Here is a 21,669-nt window from a genome sequence, read left to right on the forward strand (position 1 = left end):
GACGAATTATATAGTTCCAGAAACGGTTAATAGTTTTTTCTTTTTCATTTCGTTGTTTCACTGACTTCTAGGAATCGGACATCCGACGATTGTGTAGCCTCGTGGTCTTAGTACCTATAGAATTATGCATCAGAGAGATCAAAAGACCAACACAATCTCGCGTTAATTCATATCTCCTTCATTTGCAGTTGATTGGGCGTTTTATTTTCTGTCACTGTGTCATTTCCAAATCAGGACTTTGTACAACTGAAACATGACTCTAAATGTATTTCATCACGATCATGAGGCTAATTAAGGTTACGCAGTGATAGTTACAGCCACAGACACAAGCGAATACAGACATAAGCGTAAGGTTGGCCCAGTGGGCTGAGGCGATGTAGTTTGCTGTGCAGGGTTGCGTCCCTTAGCTGGTAAAACGTTGAGGACCCATAGCACGTGGATTACTCAGTAATTTGGAACTGACACATCATTCGGTGTGTTCCCAGAACCCACCTCAAAAACAACGCGTCAGAAGTAAAACAGAATGATTAAAGTACAACTGACATACAAGTTTTCAGTCTCACAATAGGCACACATGTAATGGGTGTTATGTTCTATATACTTCATCAAGTAATGTTTAACGCAGGATATTTGGAATCAGCCGTCATTACTGTAATCAGATCCGATCAGATTTCCGAAACGTCCTTTATCGTACATTATTACATTGAACGTCAACCCAGCAATTAAGCAAATCTAATCGCAGACAAGCTACGTATAACTATGGCATGGCATTAATAATTATTTCTTATAAATGGGAATGGAGGTAGTTGAACATTTTTATGATTAATTGTAGTTTCGAAAATGACTCTTTTGATTGGTGACTGGAATCTATTCGCGTGCAAGTTGATATTCCGGAATTATACCGGAAATTAATATCTTCATGAATAATACCCTTTGGGATACGATTCCGTGAAGATCCTGCGTATAAGTCCCCCCCCCCCCCCCCCCCCCCCACACACACACACACACACACACGCGCGTTTAAATACAAACGAACGTGAGAAAAAATCGTGTCTATATGTGGTGTAGTTGAATGGGTTAAATGCCTATACTTATCAATTTTTGGGGCGGTCGGGTAGCCTAGTGGTTAAAGCGTTTCCTCGTCACGCCGAAGACCCGGGTTCGATTCCCGACATGAGTACAATGTGTGAAGCCCATTTCTGGTGTCCCCCGCCGTGATATTGCTGGAATATTGCTAAAAGCGGCGTCAAACCATACTCACTCACTCACTCACTTATCAATTTTTAATATCAGACATTTTGTCGTCATATAAAAATATACATTTATTCGATTTCAACACAAATAAATAAATGTTTAATCTCAATGGACATAACGAATTTAGCTAACGTGTCCTTAATTGACTATGTTTATTTATATTAATAATGATTAACGAACGCAGTTCTATATCAAGCATATATCTAACAAATATAGATGATTCCAAGTGTAATAATATCGACATTACCTGTATAACCTTTGCAGACTAAGATAAACAATTGGTGTTGTCGATATTATGATTGCATGTTCTATATCAGTCATGAGGGTATTCAGTAGCCTCGTGATCATTCACACAGACTGCATTAATCTAGCATCGTTTTTATCTCATGTGATTTGATGTTTACTTTGTGTTTATCCAGTATTCCTATAATTAGTTCATAGCACGAATATATTAGATGTTAATGCATATTTTCAAACTCTCAATATAAACAAATTTCACAAGCTATTTATCTATTGTCCGGTTCATAAAGAGCTTTGGGTAAGCTTTGTTGTTGCACCCTTTCGGAACTAAGTCAAACTCCGTGCTGTGTACGTGAAACGATTAAACACCAATATGTCTACCATGATGAAATGAAAGACAGTTATTTTCGCAAAATGAAAGGACAATACTTTGTACTGGTTTCAACCTTAACACGAAACATAGCATGTGGGATTATCCTCACAAGGCGTGACTTCCAGTGGATACGAAGCGAAGCTGGGCCATCGATTGCAGGGAGTATTGGCAACGGGAACCAAGCCTTGATGGAAATCATTGCCTACTGTAGGAGACGGTAGCTGTCACTCACACGCTCTCATGGCAGTTAAGATGCATGGAGGGATAACGATGCCGCACCAGGTTCTTAAGTTGTTATTTGTCATTGTCGCAGTTTCCTGTTTTGTGAACGGTAAGTAAAGTAACTCATTACAATTATTCTAAAGATTATGGTGTGCATATTCGTGTAACAATGCAGAATGTGAAAAAAATATTATCAAACTTAATATTTAATTAATATGATATCCATTTCGCCATGCTGCTGTTTCAGATTGAGATTATAACAAAAGAAGACATTTAATCAAGAAAAGTATTGAAATATTTGTGGGATCCAATCCCTTTTAAAAGCGTTTTCCATCAGATTACAGCTTACATTCCCGTTCATTTATGTAACTATAGTCATCATTGAAAAAAAATATTTCGAATGCTTTTGTTAAAATACCATTGCGGTAATTTTTCCAAAACAGTAATATGCTCATGAATATAACAGTATCTTAAATTTTGCCAAAACAGGCTCAACTCCAATGGGCGACCATAAAGGGAAACAGTTTCTTCTGTCGTTTTTAAAAAACGGCTACGGACAAGGAAAGGCATACATACTAATAATGGCAGAAACGAAGGCTGATGTCACAATCACAAACCACTTAGAAGGAACAGTCAAGTTCTATGAGATTGACAGTGGGCTGTCTTTGAGCGTCGAGCTGGCGAACTCCATTCGTTATTCTTCAGACACAGAGGAAGTTCAAGAAAAGACCGTCGCCGTTGATTCGACATCCGACGTGTCTGTGTACGTCATGGACTATAACACATACTCTTCTGATGGATATTTGGCTATTCCAACCACCTATCTCTCTACGACCTACATAGCTGCATCCTATACACAATCCAACTACAGTCCAACAATGCTTGTATCAGCAATCCAAGATAAAACAAGCGTGACAGTCAAGTTCAAGATTAAAGATGGCGGAACATGCGGTTCAGGAAACCATTTAGATGGAGACACTGCTACGTTCAGCCTAAGTGCAAACAAAACATTTGGAATCTTTTGTACTCACGATTTAACAGGGACGTACGTTAAAAGCACCAAACCAGTGTCTCTTCTTTCAGGACATCCATGTGCAAGGGTTCCTGAAGGCATTGACGGCCTGGATATGCTTGTGGAGATGATAGCTCCCATTGAAGCATTAGGGTCTAGTTTCGTGATCCATAATTTGGAAGGAAGAGACAGTGGCGCTATATACCGCACTGTTGCATCAGCGGATGGGACAGTGGTGAAGACTAGTACTGGGAAATCATTTTCTCTGGGGTTTGGTGACTATTTCGATATCGATACAGCTGCTAATGGGGAGATGTGCCTCACGTCTAACCATCCGATTCTGGTTGTCATGTATGGTAAAAGCAAGAAGGCTGACACAGTTGTAGGAGATGGTGATGGATTCATGACGCAGGTGCCCTCTACAGACCGATTTCTATCTTCGTACATGGCTGACTTTTCGTCACTTACTGATTTTACAACATATTACGCCATGACAGTTTCAACGGCATATGCAAATACATCTGACTATCGGTCCATACCGGGATGTGATTTTGCAGTAAATTTTACTTCAGCCAGTGGATCTTCCATACACCTCTCAGTGAAGGGATCATATTTAGGCGCAATCGCATACGGATTTATGTCATCTGGCGGGTATGGGTTACCACTTGGAATGGTCTTTGGTAAGGATGCTTACATCAGTTTCCCATAGTTAATGATTATCTAGTTACGTCACATTCAACAATAATGCAGCTGTATCAGGGACACCAGAAGGCGATCGTGTCTCGTCCAGACAAACCAGTCGTTGACAGTATTAGTTGGCAGTATCAGTTGGCAGTATTAATTCGGGGAAGGATGACACAACACCAACAGTGTCACATATTTCAGGTTGCCTTTATTTCAAAGATACATGGATACTTGAATTCTATTCTGATCCGTAATTTACAGAGGAGAGTTTATGAATGGTGATTCTTAGAATAACTACTCAAAGTAAGACTTGGACACAACAGCGGTTTGCACTTTATAATACTAGAACATTGTGGTTGCTTTTCAAAGACCTAGAACATTGTGGTTCAGTTCAATCAGACGTACAACCTCCTTCGTCAAACTAAATTTGTATTTATGATTACACAAAATGCGGGTACTTGATGAAACCCATTATGCATGTAAGGCGACAGTAAGCCACATGAACCATTACGTTATTCTTGTACATTCAGATTTTGACGAGTGTGAGAGCAGTCCGTGTGTGAACGGAGGCACGTGTAAGGATGGTGTGTATACCTACACTTGTGAGTGTTTACCAGAACACACTGGCGTCAACTGTGAGTCGGGTAAGCAATTTGTTGAGCCCTTGAAAAGTGCATTGATCATAATAATTCCCTTCTTACTTTAAATAGACTGCCACTTGATGCATATACAATTTTCTACCATAGATATATTGTTTGTTTTTTATCTTTATGATATAATATATTACCTTTGAGGCGCGGTAAATCCTGACATCGTGACATTTCTATCGATGTAAGCACTATAAAATGTCATACATGAGAATAACGTTTTCGTTCGAAATTGCAGTTAGTTCATCATTAACAACCATATCATCGACCGTGTCGTCAACAACCGACATACAGTATTCATCGGATTATCTAGCAAGTACTTCTACAACTGCCCACCATCTTCTGCCCACTTCAGCAAGTTCCTTTTCAACCTCTACTGTTTCATCTTCACAGAACATCGGATCTACAATCTCAACTGGAATAAGTGTTGACTCTTCTTCTCCATCACCACCTATAGATAGTATGGTCTCCTGGTCATCTCAACATTCAGACAATGTGGCTTCGTCATCCTTAGTTGTAGACGGTTCAGTTTCTTCGTCACAATTATCCTCAGAAAGTATGACGTCCATTACACCATCGTCATCACCATCACCAGCTTCTGTGTACATGTCATACAGTACCCCTTCTAAAAGCATCAATCCGTTCATTTCATCAACAGTGCTTGATGCAGGAACATCTTCTTCTGACTTTAAAACTGCCTTGGAATCATCTTCCATCTTCAGCCTGTACACCCCCCCAACATACATAGACGATGCTACATCGTTACGTTTACTTACCTCTTCTTTACCTTCATCTGTGATGCTAACATCTACATCACACCACACTGACTATGACTCTCTGATCGAGTCATCAGTTGTCAGCAGAACCACATCTTATCCTCTTAGTCTCACGTCGACATGCACAACTTGTGCCCCATCAGCACCCGTGTCGGCCACTCCGGCAACGTCTACAATATCTGTCTTCCCCCCTCCGTCTGTACCCCAGACCTTATCGACAGCTTGCATATGTACATGTGCCGTCAATCTATCTGCAGTCGACTTGCTGAAGATAACAGATGAAATTAAGAAACAACTAACTTTGCCAACACACAATCTCTCAAGTACCCTACGGAGGAAAATTAGTGTCAGTGATGATAGACCGAGTGCAGTTACTGTGGGTTCAGCTGGAATTGTTTTCATCATCATTGCTACTCTGTTACTAACAGTGCCGGATATCGTAAATGTATGGCAGTTTATCTGTGGTGTGAGAATTCAAAAATCAAGTGGAAAGTTCTCTCAAGCCAACAGTGGTACCTAGGTCTATGTAAAATACATTAACAGATATTCTTATGTGCATACACCTGTTATTCTTATGTGGATATATATAATATAATTTGATCACGACATTCTTAAACTAATCACTCTGAGATACACATTTCAACACATAAACCAGTCATGAACATTCTACAACAATGCTTCAGCGATCACAGATGACCTTTATAATCACGTGTACATAATTTGTAACACCCCATGATTCCGTTCTTCAGATGTGTTGAAATCAAGCGTACCAGCACAATACCCGATACCAGACGCTTAATGCATTCAACAGTACGACAGCCTATTTGCTTTAGTTAATAATGTATCTAGATGTTTAAATTGTTTTTAACGTTTTAACATGCTTGAAACTCGAAATCATTTAACCCTTCGATTAACCCTTTCAATAAAACCCGATCATAAAAGTATGGGTTTGGTTATCAAAACGTGATTTTATAGACGCCAAAAGTCAAACATCCAAGTGTTTGGTTTCTAGTTTATTTAAATATTTAGTTCCAGGACACACTGGAGATAATAATGTTGTCTAGAGTTTCTCTAAAAAGAAACTTAATAGACCTCCTAAACGTGTTACACTCGTCCTTTCAGAAAGACAAACATTGTATGTGAGGACAATTTGTCAAACATGAAAACAAATGTTACTTGAAGTTTACTTTGAAAACAATATGTGAAATGTTGCACATCCTCATAGATAACATCCATGTGAACTTTGCAGATAGGACATTTAGGCAAGAAGTAGGCATCTACATGGCCACCAATTGTGCTCCCCATCTTGTTCCTATCAAAGAATGTTCAATGTGACACAAGCGGACTTAGATATGGTACAGTAAAGTACAGCTATCTGATGTCCTGGCATGTATCTCGACATCTCGACATTTTTGTCGTCTAAATATGTACTTATCTTTGTCAGCTATCCATTGCTAAATGTTGATTTACGATGTATGCATTCCTGTATAATGTTTGAATATTTGTAGATTATGGCAGTGAGAAATTGTCTTGAGAGCTTCATGTTACATCCCTTCAATGTTCTTTTCTCATCGCTTGCACAGCGTGCTTTATGGTGGCTTGTTTTGCAAAAGGCTGCTATATGTTTGGCAGATGATAAACAACATATATCCCCACTTCCAGTTTAAACGATATAATTTCAATATTTCATTATCCTGCTTCAAAGTACGTCATTCAGCACACATAGTTGTAATGTGTGGGTGCATAATCTGTTCATACAGTATATTCCGTTAGCCATGTTATTAACCATTTGTTAAGAACTTAGTTCAGAATTACATTCCCTAGGTTACAGATACATTTAAAAGTCTGACTTCAACAGCATTTTGTTTCTATCCACATGCATATATATTCCGATTCCTTAACGACCCTCCTGGTGATCTAAGGTGCTGCCTTGAAGTTGTATCAAATTACGTTGCATTCAATACCATGGACAAGAAGTCTTGGGCGCCACATATCGCTGTGCAGATCTCGAGATCCCTCAGCTGTGCCTCTATCCATTGTTATTGTTGATGGTGCACGCTGTGTCATGATATATTTTTCGATACGACCACCTTCACAACTGTTAGATTTTATGAACACTTCAACAAACATCGTCCCATCCGAGGCATGCAGTTGTAAAAGGGCTCTTTATTTTGGAAACTTCTTAAACTTTCCAAACTAGTTTGTCCAACGAAAGCAGTGGGTGTGATCACATAACCTACTGAAAAGAAAGTCACATCTTAAACTTGCTTTCCCTTTCAAACAGGGATCTGATAGGTGAATTAAAATTTGGAAACCAACGAATACTGCTGTGGTGCTGACACAATGCGAAACATGATAAAGCCGAGTCTGAAATTCGAGTCAACGAACGCAGCTTTTTGGCCCGTCTAAGGGACTAAAATCTACACAGAGAATAGCGAGCGGTACGTTAGACAACTGAGCCAGCCCCCTCACAACGTGACAACTGGGAACATGATCCTAGTCACTTTGATTTAGTATATTTTGCGGCGCATCATCCTGTTTACAGCGCATAGGTCAAAGGTAAGGACGTCGGTCGCGGATTGTAGTTTGATTGGCGACTCCTGAGAGTTTCTAGGGCTTTCGTCTTTCCCTACACTGAACCACATGCAGCAAAAGTGACATTGTTCGAAATATACCTAAGCTCACTCAGCAGTGAATGGGTACCCGGTAGGATGAGATGGTAATGTGACTGTTAACGACATTGTTCGAAATATACCTATGCTCACTCAGCAGTGAATGGGTACCCGTTAGGATGAGATGGTAATGTGACTGTTAACCGGGGGTAATAATAATGTCGCGTAATGAGCATTACATTGGTGAATGGAATTAGGCGCATTAGATATGGACTTCATCTTCTTCTGCTTCTTCGTCTTACTTAATTAATTTTATACTTGCAAACGCTTAATGCCTAACGTCGATTCTGTCGGACTTTATTGCACTGATCTCTATCAAGGATCTGGCCAACAACCATCGTTATAACAAACAGGACTTTATTTAATTGTTTGTTGTCACTTTTATTACACACCATCCAAGTTATAAAGAACAATACATTGGAATGATTGGCATATTCCATGATGCGAATGTGGCATTATGATCATGACATGCTTTCCCCCTGACAATTCCAGTTCTTAGAAAGACAGACACAATTCATTGTCACAGGTCAGCAAGAACTCGGACACTCTAAGATAATCAGGAATAGCGGTGTTATTGCCAACGTCCTGCTTAAGGACACAGTTTGGCCTTTCACTCGCGGCCTTGAGACATGGATTGCATGTCGTGGCGCCAGTGTTCGTCTGATAGGTTCCCGGGGGGCATGGGTAGCAGGGGTGGTATCCAGTCGTGGAAAATGTATCCGAGGAACACAATGCTGAAATAAATGAGAAATGCAAATACTAAGTATCATACAGGAGGTCCTGCAACACAAGCCCGTAATGTTTTGTCAACCAGCAATGGAGTCTTCTTGTGGTACAAGGATTTGTTCATGACCTAGACAGAATTTGAAAAAGCTCTTTCCTTGTGTTCCCGACAATACTGCCACAGCAGCATTAAACAGCACTTACACACTCACTTTAAGGGTCCTTTATAATGAACTAGAGATACATATTACATGATGTATGTATACCTTCACTCACATACGATGTATGCTATTTAGTATTAAGTTCTGACAATATTGACGCAAGTTGGTGACTTGTGCTATTTTTAATTTGTTTTAAAAGAGATAAAAAGGAAAATGCTATGGGCTAAGTTTCAATTTTTTCATTAACATTATGCTAATCTAAGTTGAACCTTGTTTGGAAACACTGCATGTAAATTGTGTTCCGTGTTGGCATAACTTAAGTTTTGGAGGTGCTCTGATATTTACTGATGTCGATGCTAGTATCACAAACTTGTATATGGAAACGCTTTGACTTGAGGTTTAAAGCGATTAAAAGAAACTGTTCCGTCTTAAAAATCTAGTGATGGATCTTCTTGTAATGATAATCATCGATCATGTTATTTGCATTGTTATTTTCAAAAGTAGTATTCCATTATCCGTCATTATCCATCCCACTGCACATGTTACGTTATGGGGCGATATTTCATATTTGTATCCTCGCGTGGATGTCTTGTAATTCAAATGCAATCGCATCATCAGTAAACTTACCGATACAGTCCTCTTTGGCTGTAGATCCAGTAGAGGCGGTTGTATGTAGCTGTGGGCAGAGATGGCAAGAGGTCGCACCCAGACTGTTCTGATAGGTGTTGAATGGGCATGGCACGCATTTCCCCTTCATTTTATCTTCGTACGTCCCCACCGAGCAGGGCACTGGAAGTCAGATGATGGCACATACTGAGTTGGAATTTATATAGAACGGATATTGTATACGATTATTTCTCATTCTGTAGTAACCAATTCGTCCCTACAACTCCTTGAAGAACTGCTCAAATGGTCCAGCCAAGGTCGGGTTTAATGATTTCGTTCGCATATATCTAATTTATCGCTGGCTTATTTTCTTCCCGCAAACCATAGAGAAATCCTGTCTTTACATGTTCCCATTTAGCCCGTTTCGACGACGGCGTAGTCATCCCCTGCGACTTGATGCTGACCAGTTACTGATATATTTATACATTCAGTAGGTGTAGCAGGCCTAAAACATATGCCAGAACAGGCTGGTAGATAGCAGGTTAAAGTATCTCATACTGCATGCAGGTAATAATGTACACTGTGCAGTCTCCAAGAGACTACCACTTGTGACGAATACATCATGTTTCTTTGCGTTTAGATTAGTACAAGTTACATACCTACATGTTAAAGGAACAAAACCCTTGCCATAATCATACGAAAAATCTGCTGAAAACAGTGTCTTTAGTTCGAATATATCATTACAGTACTGTCGGAAATGCTAGAAAATGCATTTCTGACTTCATTTCATAAATACGAAGCATAGGGCTTTTAAAATATCATATATCAAAATAACGCAAATCTACCTAACCTAGCCTATCCTAACTAACACTGTGATTAGCCTAAGAAGGGAATTTTACATATAAAATGATGATAAACTTAGAACATGTCCGTGTGTTGTAATCCATGCATGTGTGGCCTGTGGCCTGGGGTAAGTACCTAACACCTGTCTCGACGTGATGACCCCACTCCGTTCCGTGCATTCTCACAGGTGCAAATGTTGTGCAAAATATTGCTGTTATGCGTTGACGAGGTACCAATAAGATTTGTACTGATACGTGCTTGGAAAAAATGACGGAATAGTTGAAACCTATGAAACAGAAGGTTTGGAAGGTTGGGTTTTTTAATCAAGAAGTATTTTTTTATTCTGCAGATAATTTCTCCTGCCAGCACCTGACTCAGCTGATGATGTATCTGAATCTGTACTATCACCCAAAGGTATGATAACTGGGGCAACATTGTCGTCACGTTAGCGGAACTGACGTTCTATTTCAAAACGTGATCTTCATCCTTTTGCCATACCTCTGGTGTGATTCTGGCAAAGCCTGCGTTAATCAACCCTTTGACATGTGGGAGTTTGAATGTTGTGTCATGTCTTACCACGAACCCTTTACAGGTAGCCAAGACATGCTCAATTGGTTGAGCTCACAATGTCTGACTGGCGTACATCAGACAACGTGACCGTGTTGTGCGACATATGTCTTGTACCTTACTGGTTTCTTATTTAGGCGAATTGTCTCCACGACTTGAACTTTTGTTTCAGATGGTCTGAACTCGACATTGCAAGATGTCAGACATTCCTGCATGGTCGCCTTCAGACTACTCATGGTTGTCACGGCAATATCTGCTTCCGGAAGGTTATGATAACTGGCGTTATACATGACAATGACACTAGGATTGTTTAGATTGGGCAGGAGCTGATGTTCAAACCAGTCTATGAACACATCTCCACTTGTTTCCCAAGGATAATGACCGCACATCTAGAATTTTCTCGAAATGAATTGTTCTTTGTGGCTTAAATGTTTATTGAAGACTGCATTATTATTATTATTATTATTATTATTATGAAAAATGCAGCAAAGAGGGTTTGGGTGATCCTGGCACAGTCAGGCTGGTTAGGCTCATCATCAGCTCAGGGCCCTTGCCCCCTCTGCAGGCAGCCCAGACAGCGAATGGGACTTCTTTAAGGCAGCGCTGCCTAGTCAAACCCACTCAGAACTTTTCGGAGAATGCGAAGACACCCAAACACTGCAGCCTCCTGCATTACCCACATTGTCAGAAGGGCTGTATTCCTGGTAGCATACTCGGGTACTCTCCCGATGTCAGTCAACGGGGAGTCGGGCAACTTGGTACTTGGGATGCAAGCGTGACATTTCGAAAGTGAGGTCCTGACATATATTTCTTGATTCTTGCCAATCACATTAGTGTCGAAAGGGACAGTGAGTAAGTGAGTGAGTTGGGTTTGAATGCCGCTTTTAGCAGTATTTCAGTCATACCGCGGCGTGTCAGCTTAATGTGGGAGGAAAGCCCGAATTGATGCAGGTCTCAAACGTTTACCCCACGAGCATGGGTATGGTGCTGACAAACCAAAAAACATAATAGGGGCGAACCGGGATTCCATCCCAGAGCCATAGGTTTCTGGCGTGCCCAAGGGACAAACTCGGCGTAGCGAATCGCGGCGCCTTAGACGACTAACCACCCGTGCCCCTTCGAAAGGGACAGAAACAATCAATGAAATACATATAGATTTCATTGGAATCAGGTTTGTTGGCCTGATATGTCTGAGGCTGTATACGGGCCTATTTCAAAGAATTTTGTATTTATCATTTTCCATGACGCCCTCTACATTTTCTTGGTCGTACCATGGATGGACTTCTGTGTCAAAACCACAAGCCTGGCGAAGACAGTAATAAAATAATCGAGCCCCTCCATCATCTCGCTTAAGATACACTGTGTTTGTGCTAAAGTTAGGCATCTACTGTCAATGTGATAGTCAAACTATTATTATGATAACGGAGTCAGATGCGCATATTTATATAGTCCCTTTCAGACTTGCTTCATTGCACTTGGAATAAATGTGAACTTGCTGTTATCGTTCGAACGTTACTCCTGTAAAATTGTTGATAGGGCCTTTTATGCAGGTAGGTTAATGTTGATCGCGAGTTACTCGATATATCATCAGCAACAGTCTGAGGAAAAATCTATCCTTTTTGAACTGGAAAAATCAAGGCAAGCGTTAACCTGAACACAAGAATTTATGGTACAAGTATTTATAGTACAAGTCAAAATACAAAATTGCACTTGTTTATCACATTTGGAAATGGCCTCCACATGTCTGCCATAAAGCTATGTTAAAGCTAACGCCATGAATGCTGTAGCCTTGATGAAACCCTTCAAACAGCTAAACATACCAGGAGACATGGTATACAGACATGAGAATGTACCAGTATGAAGGAGCCCGGAAACAAAGTACATACCACAGATGCCGGACTTGGCGTCCATTTGGACATGACCCCCGGAACACTCCATGGTCATACTTCCTGTTACTGCACGTGCCTTGAGCTGTGGTATAATGGGAGTCGGCGTCGGGGGAGGTCGAGATGGGAGAAGTTCAAAAGAAGGCATTGCATCTTGGTGAGCAAAACTGACAAATGAAATGGAAAACAATCGTTTCAGGAGGTTTCAGAAATTTATTTGTCTATAACATGACCTTATCACATTCAACTCTTAAGGCAATAATTTAAACAGAATGTATTACATTAGACAAACCTTTTAGTTAACGACGTTTTCACACCAAAACTCTTGCTCATAGGACGAATTGCAAAGTTGGACTTTGGCCTGAAAAACAGTTTGAGAGTTGATTATGTTTGAAACATTTATTTATTTTATTTGCGCTTTTCATTGTTCATAACAATCATGTTAATTTACCATTTTGCACGCAAGATTGGTTGGTTGGTTGGTTGGTCAGTTGGCTGTTTGGTTGGTTATAGTCAGAATGTAACAGCAGTTTTCGCCCGGGTATACATTAACATGGCAAGCCTTATCATTGAAGTTTCGGAAGTGGTCAGCTTCTAGACGGTTGGCTGTTCCAACATGTATATATGAGCGACAAGGGGGCGATTCGAGTGTTTGTTAGACTCAGTCATGTATACCTGGCAAGTGCGAGTTTGATACATAGCTGTGAGCACCACATTCCTGCCAGCGTCCAACACTATTCTGGACTCAAGGACGCAGACAGGCATGTTTGTTTCACGACATTCGACAGTGTCATAATTCTGGACATTCCAAAGTGCACAAACATTAATTCTACGTCTGCCACGTATTTGACCCATTATTTTACCTTGTAAACCTGAAAATGTGAGTTTACATAGTTTATTGATTACTCATAGATTGAATGGTCATTTCCCAGCCGTGCGCACTGATTTCTGGGTTGACCTTTGAATTTGAAATTTGAATTTCTCTCATAACAATTTAAGCTTATAGCTCTTATATAGCCCCAGCCCCTCTGCAGCAACACTGAAGACTGAGTGTGGGCAAAACACGAATACATTACCGACTAACTGATTATATTATTGATGCTTAATAAGCAAAAATAGTTTACAAATCATATTGAGTAGTTTACAAACAATGTGTCAAATCATCTTGCATACAAACCTTGGGGCCGGTGTAGTGATGTGATTCGCTTTCATATACATTTTCCTGAAAGATCAATGTTTTCACAAATGATGGAATCATGGTAAGTTAAAATCAATTTTATAATATTTCATATGGTTTAACGTGAAATAAAAAATAGAAATACTCAACAGATGCAATAGATTCGAGGTGGTGTTGACATATATTTGAAATGACACATCATGAAATACTGCCGTGCATTACATCTTCAATGATTACAGCTGTAGCAATAGTTGCCAACATGCACTCGATAAAAACTCCAGAGGAAACTATCAATACAGAATAGTTCGTAACAGTTACCTCATTGCGGTGTTTGTTGACATCATATTCTTGGATTTCTCGACAAGACTTTGTAGCAAGAGTTTGGCCGCCTCTGGTGACATCGTCCTACAAAGAAAACATCCATCGTGATTCACAACCATGTGATATGATATTACAAATAACTTGGACAAATAAATTAATCTATAATCTCCCATAAAATCCCAACATAAAGTTTATTGCATTTACTTTGGTTACAATTCAAGGGAGAGCTCAGGTTTGTTGCCTTCACAGACGAACTTTAAGGTTGCAGAGAAAACGTAACGTAATAAAGAGCTGACATGACTCTGCCTTTACTTGTTTGTGTTCTTCAGCCGGAAAGTCATCTTTATATGAACAAGCTGCTTTGGTCTCGCCACGGCTCGTCGTTTCCGCCTAAAGTCCAGATAGCCGTCTATGTCTGATTCCTCGCCACAGGTGACATCGATGTCATCCACTGAACATGTTTCTCGTGCACAGGGTGATATACCCAGGGAGTTCAAATTGAACAGGAACTGTTGCTTGATCTGCTGCAGTGTCTCCGGGGCATCACAATTGCCCCAGAAGTAGAAGAGTTCGGTGGGTAGAAGGTATTCATCGGGATACGCCAGATCTATAATTAAGATATAATCCGATTATGATCTTATGTTTTCATGGGACACGAGTCCCCAAATGGTCCCAGATGCATCCTGTTTTTTATCCTTTCCTTGTCACAACCAAACCTACGCATGTTCGTTTCACGAACGTCTGCAAATTCTTAATTGGAAACACATGCTTGCTAAAAAGTGTCTAATATTTACCCGAGCAGTCTGGCACAACGCTACTTGGTTTCCACTGGTCAGAGTTCAGCCCACAGACAAAGGTTACCCCTGTGCCCTCCCCTTGCTTCACGTCAAAGCCGTCATTACATTGGAGTTGGCACACAGTCCCATCTAGCTGCTTGTCACATGCTAGTGCTCCGTTCTTGGGCGCAGGTAGTTGTGGACAGCTCTTCTCTGAAAGGTTTGTACTCTAGTGATAACGGCGTACATTCCTCGGCACAATTTATAACGATATATATTAATGACACCAGCAAGATTACGAAAGGGAACATAACTATGATACACAAACGTTAAATATCCAAAACCCAGCTAAATAATGCACATCCAATAATATGGTCGCACTGCAATTATGGCTACCAACTGAATGTTACTACATGAATTGTTTCACTGTTATATCCAGAAGATGGATGTTGGGGTGTTGGTCTGCAGACGATTAGGGTCCCAGTGCGATCTCAGTAGTTCTGCCTGATAGGATGCAAATGTAATGAATTATGTAACCTTGTATCGATGACTTAATATTGCATGATCTCCCCTGTATCCTACAGCATCAAGCATACATTGAAGTCCAATGCTCAGACCACAGAGCGAGCCATGAATTTGTACTCACTAAAGCACTTTGGGTTATCTCCGTCGATAGGTTCCCAGTAGGACGTATTGTCAGGATGAACACATGAAATGTAGCTACTGCCTTGAACAAAGGAACCGGAGCGACACGACAGCTGGCAAACAGACTGAACTGTTAAACCATTACACGTGAACTTCATATCCGGGTCGCCAACCGAGGGTTTTGGGCAGTCAGTCTCTGCACAAAACAATCGAATATTGTCGGCAGTGTGAGTACATATGTATGATATTTATCAACGCAACTCAAAATCGAAAATATATTTGAGCAACAGAACAATACAAAATATCTGTGTTAACTGTCGTATACCGATGTAAATATAGTTTAAAGTTTCTTGACATGGACGTTAATATGTACGTTAATGAGTATGGTTTTACGGCAGGCACCACGATGAACGGGGTTCTGTAACATGGGTGGGAATCGAACCTTCTAACCCTGTCGACCTGCATCTTAAAGAAAGGTGCACCGACACCTAGACTGCCCGACACTTTCGGGAGACCTTTTTAGGAGACAATGCAGTCTCAAAGATATCATGTTATCTTCAAATCTCAATATACGAGTGAGACAGGTCCTATGTTTACTGACTTACGTTTGAGCTCCACTGTAAACACACAAGAAGCCGTGTTGCCTGCATCATCAGAAGCAACATACTTCAAGATGTGAACACCAACGGTCAACAAAAATCCTGGTGGTCCACCTTGAACCTGTTTCACGACCACCTTTCCTGAATTGTCCGTTGCCTTCAGGGGTGTCCAGCGGAATCTTTCGTCAATGGTGTTGATTTTCTTAGTTGGGCAGTTTGTGAAAACCGGCTTGACAGTGTCTGAAAGTTATAATACTGTACATTTAGAAGTGAGTGATTTTGATTTCATGTCCCGTCTCGGGTTTTCTAAGCTATATAATGATGGAATAACGATAGAAGACTTATTATCCATTGCATATTGTCTACAATTGCAGACGATGAAAATGACAGCGCTATGATAAGTCAATTGATATTCATATTACTGTCTTTGAATAGTCTTGTTGATTGTTTCAACACGGAACTGATAATGTCTTATGTGAAAAGAAATATGTCGATATAAAATTTAATATCTTTTATATTTCGTATTAACCATGTTTTTGATGAACATCTCCCATACAATAAAGTATTATCCGATCATGTTGATATTATTCCGAGTTTATGGTTATGTTTGACACACCTTCACATATCCAGGCACTTTGACTCCACTTCTTGTTGGCCGAACATATGGCGTTAGCACCCCTGCTGGGAGAATACCCCGTGTGGCAGAAGAGTGTACATGCACTCTGGTATCTGTTGCCATCTGTACAGCGGACATGCGTTCCATGGACTGGCAGAGCAGGCCTACCACACTGGATTTCTGGACAACAGATGCTTCCTCGTCAACCAATACTGATCGTTCATGATATTTAACAAATTATGAATGAACTACATGTATGGTTACACATGTACATTACAAGAGCAGTATAATGGGTTTTTTCTATAAAAGAGACACTGTAAATCATATAGATATTCGGTTACATATTGTCACATGGCCACATGGCGGAAAAACTGTTGAAAAATACAAAGTCATGTAGAGACATAAGTTGTCGTGTTGGCCGCTTTTATGTAAATTACAAGGTCAAGTTGGGGTGACTGCATATATATCACAAATTATTATAAAGGCATACATTGACACGTGGCCAGTTTGAAGTATATTTCAAGCTCATACAGAAGCATACATGCACTGTAACATGTTCGACAGTTTTCCGGTACATTACAAATCATATGGAGATATGCCTTATATATAACAAGCTCCTGTGAAGACATACTTTGGCATGTTGGACGGTTTGGAGTATAAGCGCCACTTTTCTGGCACGTGAGAGTCCCTGCCCCCGTCAGCGAGTACCCGGAGTTACAACGGTGGGTACATGTGCTGCCATACACTCTACCAACCGACCCTGAACAGTGAATATTCCCATTCGCTATACTGGGTAGCTGGGGGCAGCGAATTACTGAAATGGTAGGTACAGAAAGAACTGATACAACATATATAGATCGTCTGTTGAAAAGCAACGATGCAATAACAAAACATAAGGACGGTATGGAAATAAACCTTGGTTTATTATAAGTTTAAGTCTGGGGTGCAGAATATATTTCTTATAAACAATGGGGACATGTGTATAATCATTGTGTGATACAACTGCTAAAATTGGAATCCACTGAAATACCTCAAATACATGTCGGTTTTATTGTGAATATTAAACGATTATCTGGCGAAACAGATTTCATTGGGCGTAGAAGGAAACATAGCTGTGAAAATTATATGAATGTTTCCAGGTGTTGGTGAAAAGGGTAAGCGTGTCCTGCCATATAGGCACCTCAACACAATTTACAATTCACTGTTTGACACCAAACAGCAGTACTTCTGCAATGCGACTGCGACATGTAAACAAACCAAATAATCAAGTGATGGACCAGAAAATTGATAAAATGATATGTTGAAACTAAAAACGAAATGTCGAATGTCGACCTAATCAAAATTAGTCAAGTCTTTGTACACAAAGAGCTCGTCACACCCACCTTTAACAGTGAATGACACCGCACATGAGGCAGTAGCGCCTAGATGATCAGTCGTTTTGTAGCTGACTGTATGGCGCCCGGCACCGAACCTACTGCCTGGACCCTTGCCACTTGTTAAACGTGTACTTAACAGAAGAAAGTCGCCATGACATACAACAGAGAAACACGCTGATTGGGGATAGAGTGAAAACGGGTTTGATTAATAGAACAGAATTAAAATAGCAGAGAATAACGTAGAAAGGGTCAAGTTATCAGAATACGGAACAGGGAAAATTTCATAATTGTTCAACGGTTTGATGAAAATATAAACTTATCGCATGTATCAGATAAGAATTGAAATCTTAAGATGGATTACTGAAAAGAAATAGAAGTGAAGATCAGGTGAAGAAGAAAACATGACTAACGATTCGATCCTGTTTTCTTTGTCGGTAACTTTAGGGCCGCCCCATCTGACTGTGGCTTCGGACGCCCCGGACTCAGCAATAATAGTGCTGGGAATCGGAGGACAAGTTATCGAAGGTGGGCTATTGACTGGAGGGTAAAGCACACAGGTAAAAGAGGTGTTTTAAATAACATAGATTGTTGAAAGGGATTATTTAACATAAATACTCATTGATTAATGAATTCATATAGACATGACGTACATAACTAGTTCCGTCTTTTGTATGAAGACACAAGGATGTAGAGTAAGGAATCATCATAGCTTGAAATCACACATTTGCAAACCAAGATGTTATTAGGACAATTAATATCGATAAAACAACATGTATATGCGAAAAATAGAACACTGAATTTTATAAGTCATTTGATAAATGACAGGTTCTAACTACCTAAAATGTGTATTTAACAATATGAATATGTGAATATATTCTTTCGTTTCTAAGTAGCGGTGTTACGCCAAACTCACTCATAAAGTTTTATAATAAAGTATGTTTTTATAATCTAATAAAGGTTTGGCATCTGACTTATCAATATACCTTTACATATCAATATACCTGCACATGTGCATGTGAAATCAAAACATATCTTACATATTTTAGGAAAGGGTCTACGACGTCTGAAGAAGGGTAGCCGCGATCTAATCTGGTCGTGGGGGAAACGTGCTACCTTTTTAACTTTTCTGAAAAGTTTCTTAAAAAATCCCCTCTTGTGCCTTCCTGGAGCACCTTCCTGTACAAACTCCGATTCCAGCCACTCTCCTCCAGAACAAATGTAAAACGAGTTGTTCTCTTCAGATAAGCACACTGTTTGCTCTGGAAAATGATCTGCCGTTATCTTTGCTTCGTCCTCTCCTGGAGAAAAGCAGTGTGATATTTTCCGTGGAAATGTGGTGGTCATGCAGTCGTATCGTGTCGTGGAGATATCGACATCCACATCATCCGACTACAAACAATGGAATCACAAGGTTAATATTCATGATGTTGAGCTATAGATGCAGCTAGACACTATTTAGAGCATGTGACTGTGGCTTCTTTATGATTGTAATGTCAAAATCCTCAAAGCCAACCTTTTGTAATGTGTTGCCGAGATGTTCATAATGTTACTTTTACCCGATTCACGGAAGTAGCACCAGCCTAAAGAACATCCAAAGTATGTCATTAATCAACATATGAATATACCAAAATAATGTGCGACTTAAATTACAATTCCTTTTACACAGTGTTGGATCATTTCTATAATTTAGTCTGAGACCATAAAATGCTTCACCTCCAAATAGATCCCTTGTCTTCCATGCAAACGTGATCGATAAAGTTAAAACAAAATCTAAAATCCTTGGTGTTATATAAACCCAAACATAAACAGGACCATATAAATATATATTTTGTCCCTACAGTTCGAAATATTTACGTTAGTACATTACCAAGTACGTAATGTATGTAATACCAAATTTATTTTTCCCCATCACGCTTGAACATAATGTGACCGATCACAATCAAACCCCACTTACCGGTGAGATATAATTAAACGTGAATACTCTGTAACAGTTTAATGACTGATGACGCCATTTTTTGTGTGACGTCACATCAGTGACGACTTTTCAGTACTGTTAACTCTCTTGAATGGTGAAAATCATTAAGAGACATTATTGCAAATAATATATTTGTTCGGAGTTAATATATTCAAGTTTTGACATCGCCCTTGATTAAGGAAACTCGTGTAAGATTTCTTAACACAGCGTAGGTTTCTTAAAATCAGCGTAGTACACACATGTAGATAATAAATCATTGTCGTAGATTCATGTACTTACATATGATAAGGAACACGAAAATGCCAAGCAAAGCCCCGCAATGTATAGGAAGTTATGTGTTCGGTCCATCCCAGTTTAAGTTGAAGTGCCTGCATAAAACAAAGCATTATTACGCATGTTACACACACGTGTCGAACATTAAACGCATCAGTTGAACATGGACACACATACACAGGCATCCCTATCATAAACATCCGTTGTACATAAATATCCAACACGCACATTATATCAGCTGCACATAAACACGCTCCAAACACCGAGGATAAACATAAATCACACACAATGCCCATGTATAAACACCAGTTGCGCATAAACATCAGCCAGAGAAATCTTTTCACATAAATATCAGTTTCATACATGTATTAAAGATATCTCTCTCAAGCAGCTCTTACCTTAATAATAGTCTTCAGATTTGTTATTCTATCGCGATTTCCTTACTTATATAACCCAAGACAGAACCCAAACACGCCTTTTTCGCGGAAATAGGTATAGTTTCAACCAACAGTGAAACAGTATCCTCCCAGAAGAGCGTCATTGTGGCAAGGGTATAGATTACAGCTGGTGTCGTATCACACAAGTGTGACGATGGCGGCACGTCAGTAATCATATCCGGTTCTTCGTGCACAAACATGCCATACAAACAGTCTTGGTGACATAAACAGTCGAAGATTGTTGGTTTCTTATCGGGTTAATTTACATCATGCATCATCTCTTTGTGCACGTTCACATTTCTTTACTTTATTATCACACCGGGTCGGGATGGTTTTCTGTAACATAGGAGTATCATTTGTCTAACCTTAATCAACACATTTTCGCTTATATTCCAAGCTTATGTGTTGTGGCTACACAAGAAACATTTTACAGTTATTATTCCGCTTAATATAGTAATAATCTACTCAAATTGGAAACGATGACATGCATCAACCAAGTCAGCAAGCCTGACCACCAGACACACTATTTAGTACATACATTCACAAAGTAACATGTAAGTTGATATTTCAGAACCTAAATCATAATAATGACGTAATTTGTAATAGAAGATTCATCGAATCTCTTCTTGAATTCAAGGAAATCATTACATTGTTGACGCACTTCTGTTACCAAAGTTAGCCTGTTACTGTGGCACGTCTGGGGCATAATCATTGGGCACCCATGTGGGTTTTGAGCAACCGAACCACTTCGACATTATTTTTACGCTTACCCTGTGGAATTACCAACTGCAGGTCCTAATAATGACCT

The 21,669-nt window shown here is 39.8% G+C and overlaps 2 protein-coding genes across 2 annotated transcripts; one reads left to right on the forward strand and one right to left on the reverse strand.

Moving 5' to 3' along the window:
- The first annotated feature begins 2,092 nt into the window (after window positions 1-2,092).
- Window positions 2,093-6,197, forward strand: LOC124139832 (mucin-5AC-like). Its single transcript, XM_046507204.2, has 4 exons — window positions 2,093-2,198; window positions 2,579-3,781; window positions 4,316-4,429; window positions 4,671-6,197. Exons 1-4 carry the CDS (start codon window positions 2,108-2,110, stop codon window positions 5,726-5,728), a joined length of 2,466 nt encoding a protein of 821 aa, XP_046363160.2. The 5' UTR covers window positions 2,093-2,107; the 3' UTR covers window positions 5,729-6,197.
- Window positions 6,198-8,236: 2,039 nt separating this feature from the next.
- Window positions 8,237-20,961, reverse strand: LOC124112962 (sushi, von Willebrand factor type A, EGF and pentraxin domain-containing protein 1-like). The gene is made up of 17 exons (XM_048387919.1): window positions 20,823-20,961; window positions 20,431-20,519; window positions 19,214-19,565; window positions 18,587-18,713; window positions 18,183-18,307; window positions 17,432-17,614; window positions 16,801-16,980; window positions 16,191-16,424; window positions 15,587-15,781; window positions 14,959-15,153; window positions 14,477-14,771; window positions 14,162-14,248; window positions 13,844-13,888; window positions 12,959-13,027; window positions 12,667-12,833; window positions 9,392-9,553; window positions 8,237-8,614 (listed from the first exon to the last, which is right to left on the reverse strand). Exons 2-17 carry the CDS (start codon window positions 20,497-20,499, stop codon window positions 8,376-8,378), a joined length of 2,724 nt encoding a protein of 907 aa, XP_048243876.1. The 5' UTR covers window positions 20,500-20,519; window positions 20,823-20,961; the 3' UTR covers window positions 8,237-8,375.
- Between the last annotated feature and the right edge of the window lie 708 nt (window positions 20,962-21,669).

This window comes from Haliotis rufescens, unplaced genomic scaffold (genome assembly GCF_023055435.1).
Source record: "Haliotis rufescens isolate VD_foot unplaced genomic scaffold, xgHalRufe1.0.p SCAF_7, whole genome shotgun sequence".
NCBI lineage: Eukaryota > Metazoa > Mollusca > Gastropoda > Lepetellida > Haliotidae > Haliotis > Haliotis rufescens.

Coding starts and splice junctions, on each gene's coding strand:
- LOC124139832 (XM_046507204.2), top strand. CDS start 2,108: ATGGCAGTTAAGATGCATGGAGGGATAACGATGCCGCACCAGGTTCTT. Junction 2,199..2,578: donor AGTTTCCTGTTTTGTGAACG/GTAAGTAAAGTA, acceptor TTGCCAAAACAG/GCTCAACTCCAATGGGCGAC. Junction 3,782..4,315: donor ACCACTTGGAATGGTCTTTG/GTAAGGATGCTT, acceptor TTGTACATTCAG/ATTTTGACGAGTGTGAGAGC.
- LOC124112962 (XM_048387919.1), bottom strand. CDS start 20,499: ATGGACCGAACACATAACTTCCTATACATTGCGGGGCTTTGCTTGGCA. Junction 14,772..14,958: donor CGTTGTGCCAGACTGCTCGG/GTAAATATTAGA, acceptor TCTTAATTATAG/ATCTGGCGTATCCCGATGAA. Junction 9,554..12,666: donor CGCCAAGTCCGGCATCTGTG/GTATGTACTTTG, acceptor TCTGACTTCCAG/TGCCCTGCTCGGTGGGGACG.